This window comes from Canis lupus, chromosome 16 (assembly GCF_048164855.1).
Source record: "Canis lupus baileyi chromosome 16, mCanLup2.hap1, whole genome shotgun sequence".
NCBI lineage: Eukaryota > Metazoa > Chordata > Mammalia > Carnivora > Canidae > Canis > Canis lupus.
In genome coordinates this window covers 58049825-58063765 of record NC_132853.1, presented here as the reverse complement: position 1 = coordinate 58063765, position 13941 = coordinate 58049825, and the positions used below count along the sequence as shown (strand labels likewise).

The 13941-nt window shown below is 64.7% G+C and overlaps 1 protein-coding gene across 6 annotated transcripts in view; it reads left to right on the top strand.

Moving 5' to 3' along the window:
* TMC6 (transmembrane channel like 6) overlaps positions 1-13941 on the top strand; it is a 17941-nt gene extending 4000 nt beyond the window's left edge. For 3 of the 6 annotated variants that reach the window (XM_072781770.1, XM_072781768.1, XM_072781769.1), the window contains exons 4-21: positions 181-276; positions 527-685; positions 1262-1367; positions 1514-1610; positions 1698-1958; positions 2293-2483; positions 3951-4095; positions 4945-5100; positions 5455-5606; positions 5702-5783; positions 5899-5996; positions 6748-6840; positions 7113-7188; positions 7660-7793; positions 7889-8065; positions 8177-8255; positions 10454-10518; positions 10864-11115. In XM_072781770.1, coding sequence (XP_072637871.1) covers positions 181-276; positions 527-685; positions 1262-1367; positions 1514-1610; positions 1698-1958; positions 2293-2483; positions 3951-4095; positions 4945-5100; positions 5455-5606; positions 5702-5783; positions 5899-5996; positions 6748-6840; positions 7113-7188; positions 7660-7793; positions 7889-8065; positions 8177-8255; positions 10454-10518; positions 10864-10918 — 2222 coding nt within the window. In that variant the 3' untranslated portion in view covers positions 10919-11115. Of the gene's footprint in view, positions 1-180; positions 277-526; positions 686-1261; positions 1368-1513; positions 1611-1697; positions 1959-2292; positions 2484-3950; positions 4096-4944; positions 5101-5454; positions 5607-5701; positions 5784-5898; positions 5997-6747; positions 6841-7112; positions 7189-7659; positions 7794-7888; positions 8066-8176; positions 8256-10453; positions 10519-10863; positions 11116-12440 lie in introns of those variants that run through there. The other 3 variants (XR_012009353.1, XR_012009352.1, XM_072781771.1) reach the window with 3 other exon arrangements.

The window sequence follows — 13941 nt, the reverse complement described above, 5'->3', positions numbered from 1 at the left end:
CGGGCACTGGGATGGGGATGCGGCGGGTGGGGTGCTGAGCCTGGCCACCCCGCCCGGCCTGGCAGGATGCCGCTCCCAGTGGGCTGCACGCCTGGGGTGGGGATGGGGTGGGATGGGGTGGCGGACGTGGCTGGCCAGCCGGGTCTCCGGGACCTCTGGATGTGTCTTCCCGCCTCCTAGGCAGTGGCCACCAGACCCTGCTGGGGCCCGAGGACCCCCTCGTCCACAGCACGGCCACACTCCGCATCTTGGCCAGCATGCCCAGCCGCACTATCGGTGAGTGGGCCCTCTACCCCCCGCACCCCGGGGCGCCTGGGGCTTCAGGCGGGGATCTCGGACCCTGCTCCCGGCTGCTGCCCGGAGGCCCCACTGGGTTCCAAAAACGACTCCGGAGTCATAGGGCTAAAAATAGACCCTTGGGAACCCGGTGGTGCTGGAGGCCTCTTGGAAAGGGACTTCCTTGGGTCCTGGGAGGGGCGGGGGCTGGGGGGCAAGGCCAGCGCTGCCCCTGACCGCACCCCCGCAGGCCGCAGCCGAGGGGCCATCATCTCCCAGTACTACAACCGCACCGTGCGGCTCCGGCGCAGGGTCAGCCGGCCCGAGCTCAGGGGCGTGGGGCGCTCTGCCCGGCCCAGCCTCCGCCTCTACGACCTGGAGCTGGACCCCGTGGCCCTGGAGGAGGAGGGTGAGCGATCGGACCCATGCCCCGGGGATGGAGCCCCCACGCCCCCACGCTGAGCGCTCGGGTGGGACACATGCTGCCGGCTTCGGGCTGTGACGGTGGCGAGCAGACCAGGCCCAGCTGTCCCGCGGCTTGCTTTCCGCTCAGTGACACAGGCAGGAACCAGCTAAATGGAAGAGCAGACTCAAGCTCAGATGAGGGTGACTGAGGAAAGGCAGGTGGCACGATGGGGATCCAGGGAGGCTCCCTGGAGGAAGGGACACTAGCAGAGGGCCTTGTGCAAAGGCCCTGAGGTGGGAGGCTGGTGCACAGCAGGGCTGGTGTCACAGGTCGGGGCAGTGAGGTCAGAGCAAGATGCTTGTGGGGACCCAGGAGGAGAGTTAGGGTTCATAGGCTGAGGTGGGGGAGTGGAGACAACTAGTGGGGGCCACAGCAGGGTTTGGTGTGGATGGTGCAGGTGGAGAGCGGCCGGCTGGGCCTGGGCGGGTGGGCTGAGGTCTGCGGGCCTGTCCGGGGCCCGGGGACAGGTGCAGGAGAGGGGCATGTGGCGGGGGGCTGACAGGGCCCCTCCTCCCGTAGAGAAGCGGTTCCTCCTGGTGAAGGAGCTCCAGGGCCTGCCGGTGGCCCAGCGGGACCACGTGCTCCGCGGGATGCCCTTGGGCCTGGCCGAGAAGCGCTGCCTGCGGTCAGTGCCCGTGGCCTCGAGACCCGCTTCCTTGGCTGCGCTGGGCAGCGGGGGGGGGGGGGCAGCGCCCTGGGCACGCGGCGGGTGGCTCCCGGGAGGGACTGGGGCCCGTCCCGGTCCAGCCCTGAGGCCACCTCTGCCCCCAGAGAGGAGAGCCGGACCCTGACGCGGAAGCGGCGTGGCCGCCGTGGCCGGCGTGGACTCCTCCCCTGCTGCGGCCGGCTGCGGGACGCCTGCGTCCTGGTAGGAGCCACCTGTCTTGGGGGGGCCCGGGCTGCCCGGCGGGGGCCCCGAGCTCAGGCCAGCCTCCTCCCGCCTCTGCCCCCACAGGCCCTGCACAGCCTGGGGCTCGGGCTGCTCTCGGGGCTGCACGCCCTGATGCCCTGGCGCTACGCCCTGAAGCGGATCGGAGGCCAGTTCGGCTCCAGCGTGCTCTCCTACTTCCTCTTCCTCAAGACCCTGCTGGCCTTCAACGCCCTCCTGCTGCTGCCCCTGCTGGCCTTCCTCGTGGGCGTGCAGGCCGCCTTCCCGCCGCCAGCCTCCCCGGGCGCCGTCCCCGCCTTCACGGGCTTGGAGCTGCTCACCGGCGCGGTGAGGGCTGGGCCGGGGTGAGGGAGCCGTCGGGGCGGCCGGGGGCTTCTGCAGGTGGGGGTCCTGCCTCCCCCGGGGAGCCCCCACCCCTGCCTGTGCTGTGACTCCAGGCTGCGGCCAGCCTCTCCCTGGTGTCCGTCCCGCCCCGACTTCCGTGGGGCCGGGGAGCCCCGGGATGGCTGTGGCCCTCGGGCTCCCTCCGTGTCCTCCTCCCCGCCCTGCCTTGCCCTCGCCCTGCTCCGTGGCCGCTGTCCCTCTGCTTCTGGAAGCCTGAGGCTGGGTCAGGTGTGGGAGGCGGGAGAGTCCCTGACTCAACGGGGCGTCCTCCCTGCAGGGCCGCTTCACCCACACCGTCATGTACTACGGCTACTACAGTAACACCACGCTGAACCAGCCGTGTGTGCCCCCGCTCGACGGCGGTCAGTGCAGCCGCGAGGCAGACGGCCTGCCCTACAACATGCCCTTGGCCTACCTCTTCACTGTGGGCGTGGCCTTCTTCATCACCTGCATCACCCTGGTGTACAGGTAATGGCCCCCCACCATATGGCCCCGGCTCTGTGTACTACTGATCGTCTACTCAGCCGTTCATTCCCGGGTCCCTCCTTCCACCCATCCACCCACTCTTCTCTCTATCCATCTACTCTTCCTTCTTTCCTTCTATCCTTCCATTCACCCATCCACTCATCCTTCCATCATCCTTCTTTCTGTCCATTCATCCATCCATTCACTCATCCATCCATCCTTCTTTCTGTCCATCATCCATTCATCTTTCCATCTATCCATCTTTCCATCCGTCCATCCATTCATACTTCTATCCATCCATCCTTCCATCCATCCATCTGTCCATCCATCTGTCCATCCATCCTTCCATCCATTCATCTGTCCATCCATCCTTCTGTCCATCCATCTGTCCATCCTTCTGTCCATCCATCCATCCATCCATCCATCCATCCATCTGTCCTTCCACTCATCCATCCATTGGTCCATCCATCTGTCCATCCATCCATCCATCCATCCATCCATCCATCCATCCACCCATCCTTCCATCTATCCATCCATCCACTCATCCTTATGTCCATCCATCCTTCCTTTCATCCATCCATCCATTCATACTTCCATCCATCCATCCTTCTGTGCATCCATCTGTCCATCCTTCTGTCCATCCTTCCATCCATCCATCCGTCCTTCCACCCATCCTTCCATCCGTCCGTCCATCCATCCATCCATCCATCCATCCATCCATCCATCCATCCTTCAGTCTGTCTGTCCTTCCGTCCATCTGTCCATCTGTCCATCCATCCATCCATTCACCCATTTTTCTGACCACCCATTCTTCCTTCCACTTGTCCATCCATCCATCCATCCATCCACCCACCCAGCCACCCAACCATTTATCCCCTCCACCCACAAACATCGACCATGCTCAGCTCGGGGCAGGAAGGTGAATGAGCATGGTGCCTGGTTCCCTTAGGCACTTGCTGTCTAGGGGAGAAGACAGCAGGGAGCGGGCTGGGAAAATCCAGAGCCCCAGAGGTGTTTGCTGAGGAGTGAGGAGAGTTTGAGTCAGGCTGGCTTCTGAGGGGAGGTGCTCATGTCCCACAGGGAGGTTAAACACGAGTGGGCAGGGAAGAAGCAGAGGAGGGTGATTGGGTCCTGGATGGGCAGTGCGAGAGGCCCGAGGTGTCACCGTGTTCTGCAGCGGTGTCTTGCGGGAGGCGCCCACTGTCTCAGTGGGCGATGGAGCCCGCCCTCTGCCAGCCACTATGGCTGGTGGGCACCGAATTAGCCGGGTTGATGGGTGGCCAGCAGTCCGCAGCAGGCGGCCCAGGGCGCGGCGCTGGAGGAGGGGCAGGGTGTCGGCGGAGGCCCATTGGGCACCCCGAGGGCTCCTCAGAGTGGGCGGGGGTTTCAGCTGCAGGGAGCTCCCTGACTGCCTTCTCCCCCGGCCTCTGTGTCCCTCGTCACCTCTGTGCCTGGCTCTGCTCCTCCCAGCATGTCGCACTCTTTTGGGGAGAGCTACCGGGTGGGCAGCACGGCAGGGGTTCATGCCGTCACCGTTTTCTGCTCCTGGGACCACAAGGTGACTCAGAAACGGGCCTCCCGCGTCCAGCACGACAACATCCGAACCCATCTGAAGGTGAGCCACTCCGGGGACGGGGGAACCCCTGGGGCTACCGCCCGACCTGCTGGGCTCCTGCAGACCCGGCCCGGGCACACTAAGGTCCACGCAGCCAGAGCCGCGCCTGGTCCCAGAGACACGGCTTAGCACCGGGAATCATCCCGGGGTGCGTCTCTAATGGGGAGGGCGGACTTGAACGCCTGGGAGCCCCTGTTTGGCAGGTGCGGCGTGCGTGCTCAGGCCCGGTCTCTGCTGGTGGCCTGTCCCCCGCCCCGTGCGGACTCCATGTCAGGTGGTCCCCACCCCCAGGGGCTGCCGCTCCCCTGCGAGAGGCCTAGTAGGCTGCTCTTGGGGCTCCTGCCCATGCGCACCTGGGCTCAGCACAGCAGCCCAGGGTAGGGACTCTCAGCGTCCCCTGCTGCCCGTGAGCAGAGCCACCTCCGAGGGTCAGTCCCCTGCCCAAGGCCAGTGGCCAAGCGGGGCCTGGTGGGAAGGTCTCTGCGTGTCTGGGGTCTGTGTCAGGGGGGCCCCAGCTCTGACCTGGCCGATGGGCCCTCCTGCCCTCAAGGAGCTCCCGTGGCTGGCCGGGGTGTCCTTCGTGCCTCGGGGCTCCTGGTCAGCTGGGGGGCCGCCCACCTCTACAGCAGGGAGGGGGCTCAGAGGCAGGGGTGGGGAGGGAGGGGAAGAGGGAGGCCTCAGGATGCAGCCTGAGCCTGGGAGCGGCGAGGAGGGCTGGGTGGTGGTGTTGGGGGTGGGAGGGGGGCGGCCCCTTGGTCCCCCCGGGCTGCCCAGGGGACCACCCCCGGGTCCCCGCGTGTGTCTGCGTGTCTGCCGGGCGGTTCCTGACGGGCTGGCCGCTGCCCCCAGGAGCTGCTGGCCGAGTGGCAGCTGCGGCAGGTTCCCCGGAGCCTGTGCGGGCGGCTGAGGCAGGTGGCCGTGCTGGGGCTCGTGTGGCTGCTGTGTCTGGGGACGGCGCTGGGCTGCACCGTGGCCGTCTACGCCTTCTCGGAGCTCATGATCAAGGTGCGGGCCAAGGGCGGACAGTCCCCACGGCCCTGGCCACAGGGTCAGGCCCCTGCTTACTTCAGACGGGTCCCTGGTGACTGGGGCCCCGCGCCGCCACCCCGGCTGCCCGCCCGCCCTCTCGCTCTTGCTCACTCACTCCTCCTGCCTCTTCTGTTTCGCTTTCCCAGACACCTGCGTCCCCACCCCCTTCCTGTGTGGTTTGACTGGGAGGCCTTGTGGGGGGAGGATGGGGGCCGCGGGTGCTCCTTCCACCTGGGGGCCCCTCGGGGCAGCCCCCGCCAGCCAGGGCCCATGGGTGGAGCCGGCCCCAGGATGGGGCCCCTGCCGTGACCGCCGCCCCTCCTCCTGCAGAGCCCGGTGTCCACGGAGCAGGAGGGGGCGCTGCTGGCCCTGCCCACCGTGGTATGCGTCCTCAATCTGGGCGCCCCCTACCTGTACCGCTGCCTGGCGGCCCTGGAGCGGCACGACTCCCCGGTGCTGGAGGTGTACGTGGCCATCTGCAGGTGCGCGGCCAGGCCGGGCAGGTGGAGGCTTCCTGGGGCGCGGCCTCTGTCCCCCGCTCCGCTCTCAGCCCTCCCCGCCTCCCTGTCCCCTACAGGAACCTCATTCTCAAGATGGTCATTCTGGGGATTCTTTGCTACCACTGGCTGGGGCGCAGGGTGGGCGTCCTGAAGGAGCAGGTGAGGTGGGGGTGCAGGGAGGGCAACCCCCAGGGCGCTGCCCTGCTGCCAGGGGTGCGGGTGGCGGGCAGGGTGGCGGCCAGCAGGTCAGGGGCCGAGGCCCGGTCTCTTTCAGTGCTGGGAGAACTTCGTGGGCCAGGAGCTGTACCGGCTCATGGTGCTGGACTTCATCTTCGTGCTGCTGGACACGCTTTTCGGGGAGCTGGTGTGGAGGTGAGGTGCCCGGCCCCGCCCGCGTGCCGCTAAGCCCCTGGGCCGCCCTCGGGGGGCTGGGCGCCGCCCACCTGGGTGCTGCTTGCTGGAGGCCTCCGTGGAGGATGGGAAATGCACGAGGATGGGGGTGCGGGGGTCGTTTCCAGAAGGCTCCCGGGCGCTGGCACTGCTGCTGCTTTTATTTCTATTTGTGTGTTTTTTTTTTTTTTCCGGGAATATGTGAGTTTAATAATACTTTTAAAATGGGATGTTTAGGGATCCCTGGGTGGCGCAGCGGTTTGGTGCCTGCCTTTGGCCCAGGGCTCAATCCTGGAGACCCAGGATCGAGTCCCACGTCGGGCTCCCGGTGCATGGAGCCTGCTTCTCTCTCTGCCTGTGTCTCTGCTTCTCTCTCTCTCTCTGTGACTATCATAAATAAATAAAAATTAAAAAAAAAAATAATAAAATGGGATGTTTAACAGTCAGTAAAATGTTTGATGCTGCTTGTGCACGTTTAGAGCTGGGCGTTGGAAGAAGGACCACGACGTGGGGTGCCTGACTCAGTGGGGGGAGCGTGTGACTCTTGATCTCAGGGTCATGAGTTCGAGTCCCAAGTTGGGCGTAGAGATTACTTAAAAAAAAAAGAGCAAGTGGAAGTCGGCCGTAGCCCGCACCCCTCGGCGGAGGACCCGAGTGGGCCGGGCGCCTGCCTGCTGCGGCCCGGCTCTGGGGTCCGTGCTCCCTCGTGACCCTGGGGACTCCTCTGCCGCAGGCTCATCTCTGAGAAGAAGCTCAAGCGGGAGAAGCCGGAGTTTGACATTGCCGGGAACGTTCTGGAGCTGATTTACGGGCAGACCCTGACCTGGTGAGCGTCTTCCGCTTGCCCTCGGCCGCCGGGCCCGCGCGGGGAGGGTCCCCTCAGGCCTGCAGCGGGGCCCCCTTGGCAGGGTGCGGTGACGCGGGCCCGGTCCCTCACCTCTCCGGGGCGCAGTGCTGCCCCTCCCTGGGGACCTGAAGCCAGCCCGACGTGGGCTGGGTCGCGGAGGGCGCGGGGCCTCTCGGGGTGACCTGAGCCAGGCCGTGTAGCCCCGGGGCCGCGCAGCGCTCGTGACCCCAGCCCCCCTTCCCCCTCCCCAGGCTGGGGGTCCTCTTCTCGCCCCTCCTCCCCGCCATACAGATCATCAAGCTGCTGTGCCTCTTCTACATCAAGAAGGTAAAGGTGCCCGCGGGGCCCCAGGGAGCGGGCGCAGCCGGGTGGGCCCTGGGCTGGCGGCGCTGAGCCCTGCCCTCCGCCCAAGAGCCGTGGGCCCCGCAGCCCGGGGCACCGTGGGGTCGGCTGAGTGCGCCCCCACCGCGCTCCCGGGCCGGCCAGAAGCCCGTTGGGGTGCGTGGTGGGTGCCGGGCGGCCCGACGCGTCCTGGGGTTTGGGCGGGCTCCGTGGCTGAGAACTGGCCTCTCTGTCTGGCTGCTCGACGGGGCGGCGTGTGCCCAGGCTGCTGGGGCGACGTTCATAGGACCTCGGCCCTGAGGTGGCCGCGGTGCCTGATCTTCCCTCTGCCAATCAGGAAGCGGGGGTGGGGAGCCTGCCCCCCCTGCCCCCCTGCCCCCTCGTGCCCCCCTGCCCCCCCCAGGCCTGGGGAAGGAAGTCGGGCGGGCGGTGGCCGAGCTCAGCCTCTGTCCCCAGACGAGCCTGATGGCCAACTGCCAGGCGCCCCGCAGGCCGTGGCTGGCCTCGCACATGAGCACCGTCTTCGTCTCGCTGCTCTGCTTCCCCTCCTTCCTGGGAGCCGCCGTCTTCCTCTGCTACGCTGTGTGGCAGTGAGTGGGTCCTTGCCCGGGGGGTGTGGAGCCGCCCCTGGATTCGGGGGGCTGCCCGTGCCCGGCTCAGGGCTCAAGCCGCCGTCCGCCCCCAGGGTGAGGCCCTCCAGCACCTGCGGCCCCTTCCGGACCCTGGACACCATGTACGAGGCGGGCAAGGTGTGGGTGCGCCGTCTGGAGCAGGCGGGCCCCAGCGTGTCCTGGGTGCCCTGGATCCACCGCTACCTGGTGGAAAACACCTTCCCTGTCTACCTGGTGTCGGCCCTGCTGCTGTGAGTGTGCGCAGGCGGGGCGTCGGGGAGGAGAACCCCGGTGGGGCCGTCCTGTCTCCCCGGCTACTGCTCAGGACCCCCCCGACCGCCCGTGTGTCTGGCTCCCCGCAGGGCCGTCATCTACCTCAACATCCAGGTGGTGAAGGGCCAGCGGAGGGTCATGTGCCTCCTCAAGGAGCAGATCAGCAACGTGAGTGCCCCTCCCCGCCCTGGGGCCACCTCCTGGCTGGCACAGCTCCCCCAGCCCGGCTGCCGAAAGGCTCTCCCCATTAGTAGGTGTGGTTCGTATTGAGCAGAGATGGAGAGTGACCTGGGCCGCAGAGACCCCTCAGGACAGGGCTCCAGGGGACGGGCTCAGGGTGGCACGGGGTGGGGGTTGGGATTTGGGCTCCAGCTGAGAAGGGTGGCATGTTAGGGCCTGCGGGCCTGCGGGGGTGCAACCTCTGTGAGGATTTTTGAGACTCAGGATATAGTTTTTGGACTCTTTGGGGGACTCACACTGGGACATGGATCCTGTTCAGTGCCCTCATTTTGCAAAGGAGTGGAGTAAGGTTAAAAGCAGTCCTGGATTTAAGTCACTTTTTTTTTTTAAGACTTTACTTACTTATTCATGAGACACAGAGAGAAGCAGAGACACAGGCAGAGGGAGAAGCAGGCTCCCTGCGGATAGCCCGATGCGGGACTCGATCCCAGGACCCCAGTGTCACGCCCTGGGCCGAAGGCGGCGCTAAACCGCTGAGCCCCCTGGGTGCCCTAAATCACTTTATTATTATTTTTTAATTTTCTTAAATTTTACTTTTTTTTTAACATTTTATTTATTTATTCATAGAAACACACAGAGAGAGAGGCAGAGACACAGGCAGAGGGAGACGCAGGCTCCATGTAAGGAGCCTGATGTGGGACTTGATCCAGGGTCTCCGGGATCACGCCCTGGACTGAAGGTGGCGCTAAACCCACTGAGCCACCAGGGCTGCCTCCTAAGTCACTTTATTAAGTGCGTTGCAGTTTGTCATCACAGCGTGAGAGGCAGGACGGGCCCAGGACCAGGGACGCCCACTGCACGGTGGGCCCCTGGGGGTCCGCCTGCCCCGAGGGAGGCCCTTTCCCTGCTCGGCTGCTGGGCCCCCCATCCTGCTCAAAGCAGGTGACTGCAGAGTCTGAGGGGTTCGTGTCCTGCCCTGGGTGGGCCCTGACCCGCCCCAAGGCTAGATTCGCACTGTATGCCTGTGCTTGAGCCATGTTGGGGCCAGCTGTGTGCGTGGCCCGGCGTCCACGTGGGGCCGGGGGCTGCACCTCCTCATGGCGCGCGCTGGTGGCCGCCTGCATCACTGTCTTAGGAGGACTTGGGGGTCCGGCGCGGGGGGTCGGCGGGCAGGACAGGGCTGGGCTGCGGGGGGCCTGGGACCCTGCTGCTGGCTCAGCGATGCCGAGCAGGGGCTGCGGGCGGGAAGGTCCCTGAGCTCCCACATCTTGGGGGTTCCAATAACACCACAGGGGTCCCCGCGTCGCCTTCCCTGATACACGCGGGGCGGCGGGGCGCACCCACCGGGCAGGGCTGCGGGCCGGGCGTCTCGGCTGCGGTGGGCACTGGCCACAGCTGCCGGAGGCCGGTTTCGGCAGCCAGCTCCTGCCCTCCTGCGGGCGCCGGCTGCGCCGGGGTGGCGGTGGGGGGCCGATGCGGGAGGAGCAGCCCAGCCCCGCCTGCGGGTTCTCTGGGCGGGAGAAGAGCGAGCACAGGCCGGGCCCTGCCCGGGATGCGGGGCCGCGGGGCCGGGCCAGGGTGGCCGACTCAAGGGCACAGTCCTCTGTCCCCACCAACTCGGACGGAAGGAGCCTCGAGCCAAGGGCTGCGGGCAGGTTCCAGAAGCCGGACAGAGGAAGGAAGGTGCTCCCCGGGAGTCCCCAGAAGGAACCAGTCTGGCTGAGCCCCGATCACCCGCCCAGAGAGCCGTTCGGACTTCCGAGCTCCAGAACCGAAATGTGACCCTGTGTTGTTTTAAGCCACCAAGTTGGTGGTAATTAGAATGAAAGCGGAAAGCTAACACAGGCCCTGAGCTGCAGACACTTGTCCCCTGTTCACAGACGGTGACTCTGAGGTCAGGGAGGAGGGAACTGGCCCAACACAGAGCCACCAAGTGGCGGGACCGGGTTTAGATCAAGTCAGGCTGGCTGTGGCCTTCACTGCGGCCCCGACCACATTCCTTTTTTGCCTTGGCCACTAGGAAGCTGAGCTCTCTACATATGCCTGTTGCCTGGCTCGTCCTCGTTTGGTGCCTCCTCCGCCCTTTAATTTGTGCTTGTCTCGTGGAATGGTCTGGAGCAGGGCTGTTGGGGACAGATGGGTGGACGACCTCTGTCCCCTCACCCTTTGCGTTCTGGCCTTTCCAGGAGGGGGAGGACAAAATCTTCTTGATCAACAAGCTTCACTCTGTCTACGAGAGGAAGGAGAGGAGGTGAGGGGCTGTGGAGGGGTTGGCGGGAGCGCGGAGGGGCGGGGGCCGGGCATGGCGGGGCGCTGGGAGCGGCGACCTCCCTGCTGCCCTCCTCCCTAGCTCTGCTCCCGTGCTGCTGGGCGCTGTGGCTCCTTTCCTTCTAAGTCGGGGTGCCTGGGAGCTGCCCCCTCGGTCCCCCTGGTGCAGCCCGAGGCCCCGGGGCTCAACCCTGGGAGCCGCAGGTCTGTCCAGCTCCTGGGAGGCCTGAGGGCAGCCTCTGAGGGCTGCTGGGAGTCGCCAGAGGGACTTTCGCCTCCAGCGCCCCAAAGTCACGGGGCCCCATACCGACCCCCCCCCTTCCGGCAGGGCTGGTAGGACCCAGGAGGCCGAGCAGCTGGCGGGCGATCTGGACACCTGGTAGGACAGCGACAGGCCTGGCGGCTCTGGCTCTGCGTCTGCTCACAGGTGTGGCCTGTGCCCGGTACCCCTCGTTTCCACAGCCGCCGCTCCGGACTCTGCAGCCCATGAGGGCTGGACCTGCAGGGGGGCAGGGGGCACCCAGGGGACCATGTCCTGCTTGGGACTCTATTTATTGATAAAATGTGTTTTGCAAAATGAGCTTCTCTTGGGATCCTGTGCTTCTGGCCGGGCCTGCTGCGTGTGCGCGAGCCCCGCTGTGCTGCATGCACCCCCTTGCCCTGTGGACAGCCTGGAGGTGATGGCCTCTCAGTTTCCCATGAGCCACAGGGAGAGGGGCCTGCCAGGCAGAGGGGCGGCCAGCACCCAGGCCTGGGGCAGGAGGGGGTGTGGCTGCTGTGGCCGGTGGTGGGGAGACCCCAGATCCTGTGGGGTGCTGGGAACGCGAGAGGGCAGGAAGGAGCCCAAGTCCCCCGTCTGCGGGAGCTGGGGGACAGGCGTGGCCCAGGTGGGGAACAGGAGGCGAGTGCAGTGATGGGTCCCGCTGCTCCTCGTCCCCGGGGCATCCCGAAGAGCAGGGCTGGGGCCTGGGCGAGGCAGTGCGGAGGGACGAGGAGCCCACCTGCACGGCTAGCGGCACCCCCGACAGCTCTTGGCCGCGTCTCGGGCACGAGCGCCACGGGACAAGTTGGGGCAAGTCCTGAAAGCGTGAGGCCAGCACCGGGCTCTGGGCCACGTCCGTCCTGGCGCCTACCTGTGCTCGCAGGTGCACTGTGGGGTGGGTGGGCACAAGACGCGCTTCTGGTTGGAGCCGCGCTACCAGGTTTCCCTGCTTGGCAAGCCTTGTGAGGCCAGCACAAGCTGCTCAGGACAAGTGACAGGGTGTGAGGGCTGTGTGGGTCCCGTCCTGCTGTTGAGGCATTCCGTGGGTGTGTTTCATCCGTACAATCCACCAACTGAAGGTTGTCCCCACTAACATGGGTGGGCCTCACCCAATCAGTGGAAAGACCGTAACGGCAAAGCCTAGGTTTTCTGAAGTAATTCGGAAGCAGTTGTGTTCTGCTTGAGGCTGCAGCCTCGCCAGCCCCGCCACCGCCTGAGCCAGCTCTTCACGCCCACCTGCCTCCCGTTGTGCTGTTGGGCCTGGAGAGCCTCGGGCTTGGATTCTGACCCTTGTTAGCAGCTGTTCTGTGACCTGCCCGCTCAGCTCCTCTCCTCATGGGGCTGTTGGAGCAAACATGGCTTCTGCACAGCGCTCAGCACCATGCCTGGGCCAGGAGTTTTGCTAAAAAAAAAAAAAAAAAACAAACCAAAAAGGGGCACCTGGGTGGCTTAGTTGTTTGAGCATCTGACTCTTGATTTCAGCTCAGGTCATGACCTCGGGGGTTGTGAGATGGAGCCAAGTCAGGTTCCACGCGCGGCAGCACCTGCTTCTCTCTCTCCTCCCCTCCCCATTGCACACTCTCTCTGAAATAAATCTTAAAAAAAAAAAAAAAAGTGAGCCACAGTTGCCAAACTCTTTGCAGTTGCTACGCCGGTGGATGGGAGGTTGACAGCTACTTCAGCCCAATGACAAGATTCCCGCATGCCACTGCTTCTCGGCCTTGGCTGCTCAACGGAACCAACTAGTAAGACTTTAAAACTCGAGTGCCCCAGGTGCACCCCCCAGGATTCTGCTCACATTGGTTTGGGAGGTGCCCTGGCCCTAGGATTCTAAAAAACGTCCAGGTCATTCTAACATGCAGCCGGCTGAGCAGCACCGCTGTGCTCTCCGTGGCAGCTGACGCAGGTCTAGTGAGCCCAACGCAGCACTGCCCACTGAGGGGGCGTTTGGAAACCTGCTGGTTTCTCACAGCCGGGGCGCCAGACTGGGAGGCCGGGCCTGCTACTGGGGCTCCTGGTCAGGTCGCAGTCTCACACAAGTAGAGCTTGGCCACTGCGTTTCCACTGAGGCGTGAAGGGCAGAGCTGCTAGCTGCTAAATGAACGATGCCTCAGTCGTGATTCCCGTGTAGGTTTCCATGGATCTATCCCAAATGTGCTGTCCTGGGGAAGAACCTCTTGAAACACTGGCCTCCCTCTCGCTCCCGTCCGTGGGCACGTACTCAGCAGCTCCGCTCTCCTCTGTTCCGCTTCTGCGGCCTCCGCACTGTTCGGACACTCCCTTCTCTGCCTACCCTGCTGCTACCCGCTGAGCACCCCTTTTGTCTTTGCTGTTCGCCCAGTGTCTTCTGAACAATTCTGGAGAAAGTGCAGTTCCATACCTATTGTTTTCTTGATTCTAGACACCGACCTCCTTTCCTGCTGTGGTACCAGGGCTCCTGTTCCCCATTCCGGGTTCATGAGTTGTCACTCCAGATCCCGTCCATCCCCTGCTTTCCCGAGGCTGTCGAAATCCAACCCGGCCCCTGGGGCCCAGGGCCACCTCTGGTGCAGCCCTTGGATGTTCTCTAGGCCCTGACCCTGTCCTCCCGGGGAGGCAGGTGCTCCCCCAGAGGAACCCCGGACACACAGGCACTGGCTCGGCAGTGCAGGGTATGCTCTGGCCGCTGCCTCACTCCCATTCCTCCTTGCCTCTCCCTTCTACTCCCCACCGTGACCCCTTCAGTGCCATCCTGCATGACTTTCTGAAGAGGTTGGGCCGAGCCAGGGGTTCACCACCTTGCCTTAGGCACCCCCGGTCCTACCTGCTTGGTAAGACGAGGAAGGGGAGCAGAGGCTCTTTCTGCTGGCCTCTGGGCAACAGGTCACAGAGGACACATTGGCTAGTCTCCCAGAAACTGTCTTTATGATCCTGGTGATCAGAAGCACTGATGCTCGCTGAACTGACCGAAGGCCATGGTGTTTGGAGTGGGCCTGAGGCAACCACCAGTGTTTGACTTCTAGCTGCCACCAGAGAGACCATGTTTCCTGCAGCGCCCTGAGGTCTGTGCTGCTTGTGCAAAATGCTTTGTGAATGTCACCTTTCACAGTTTTTTTTAGGCTCTTTTACCAGAATAAATGAATAAACTGTCCAGGAAACACAAAA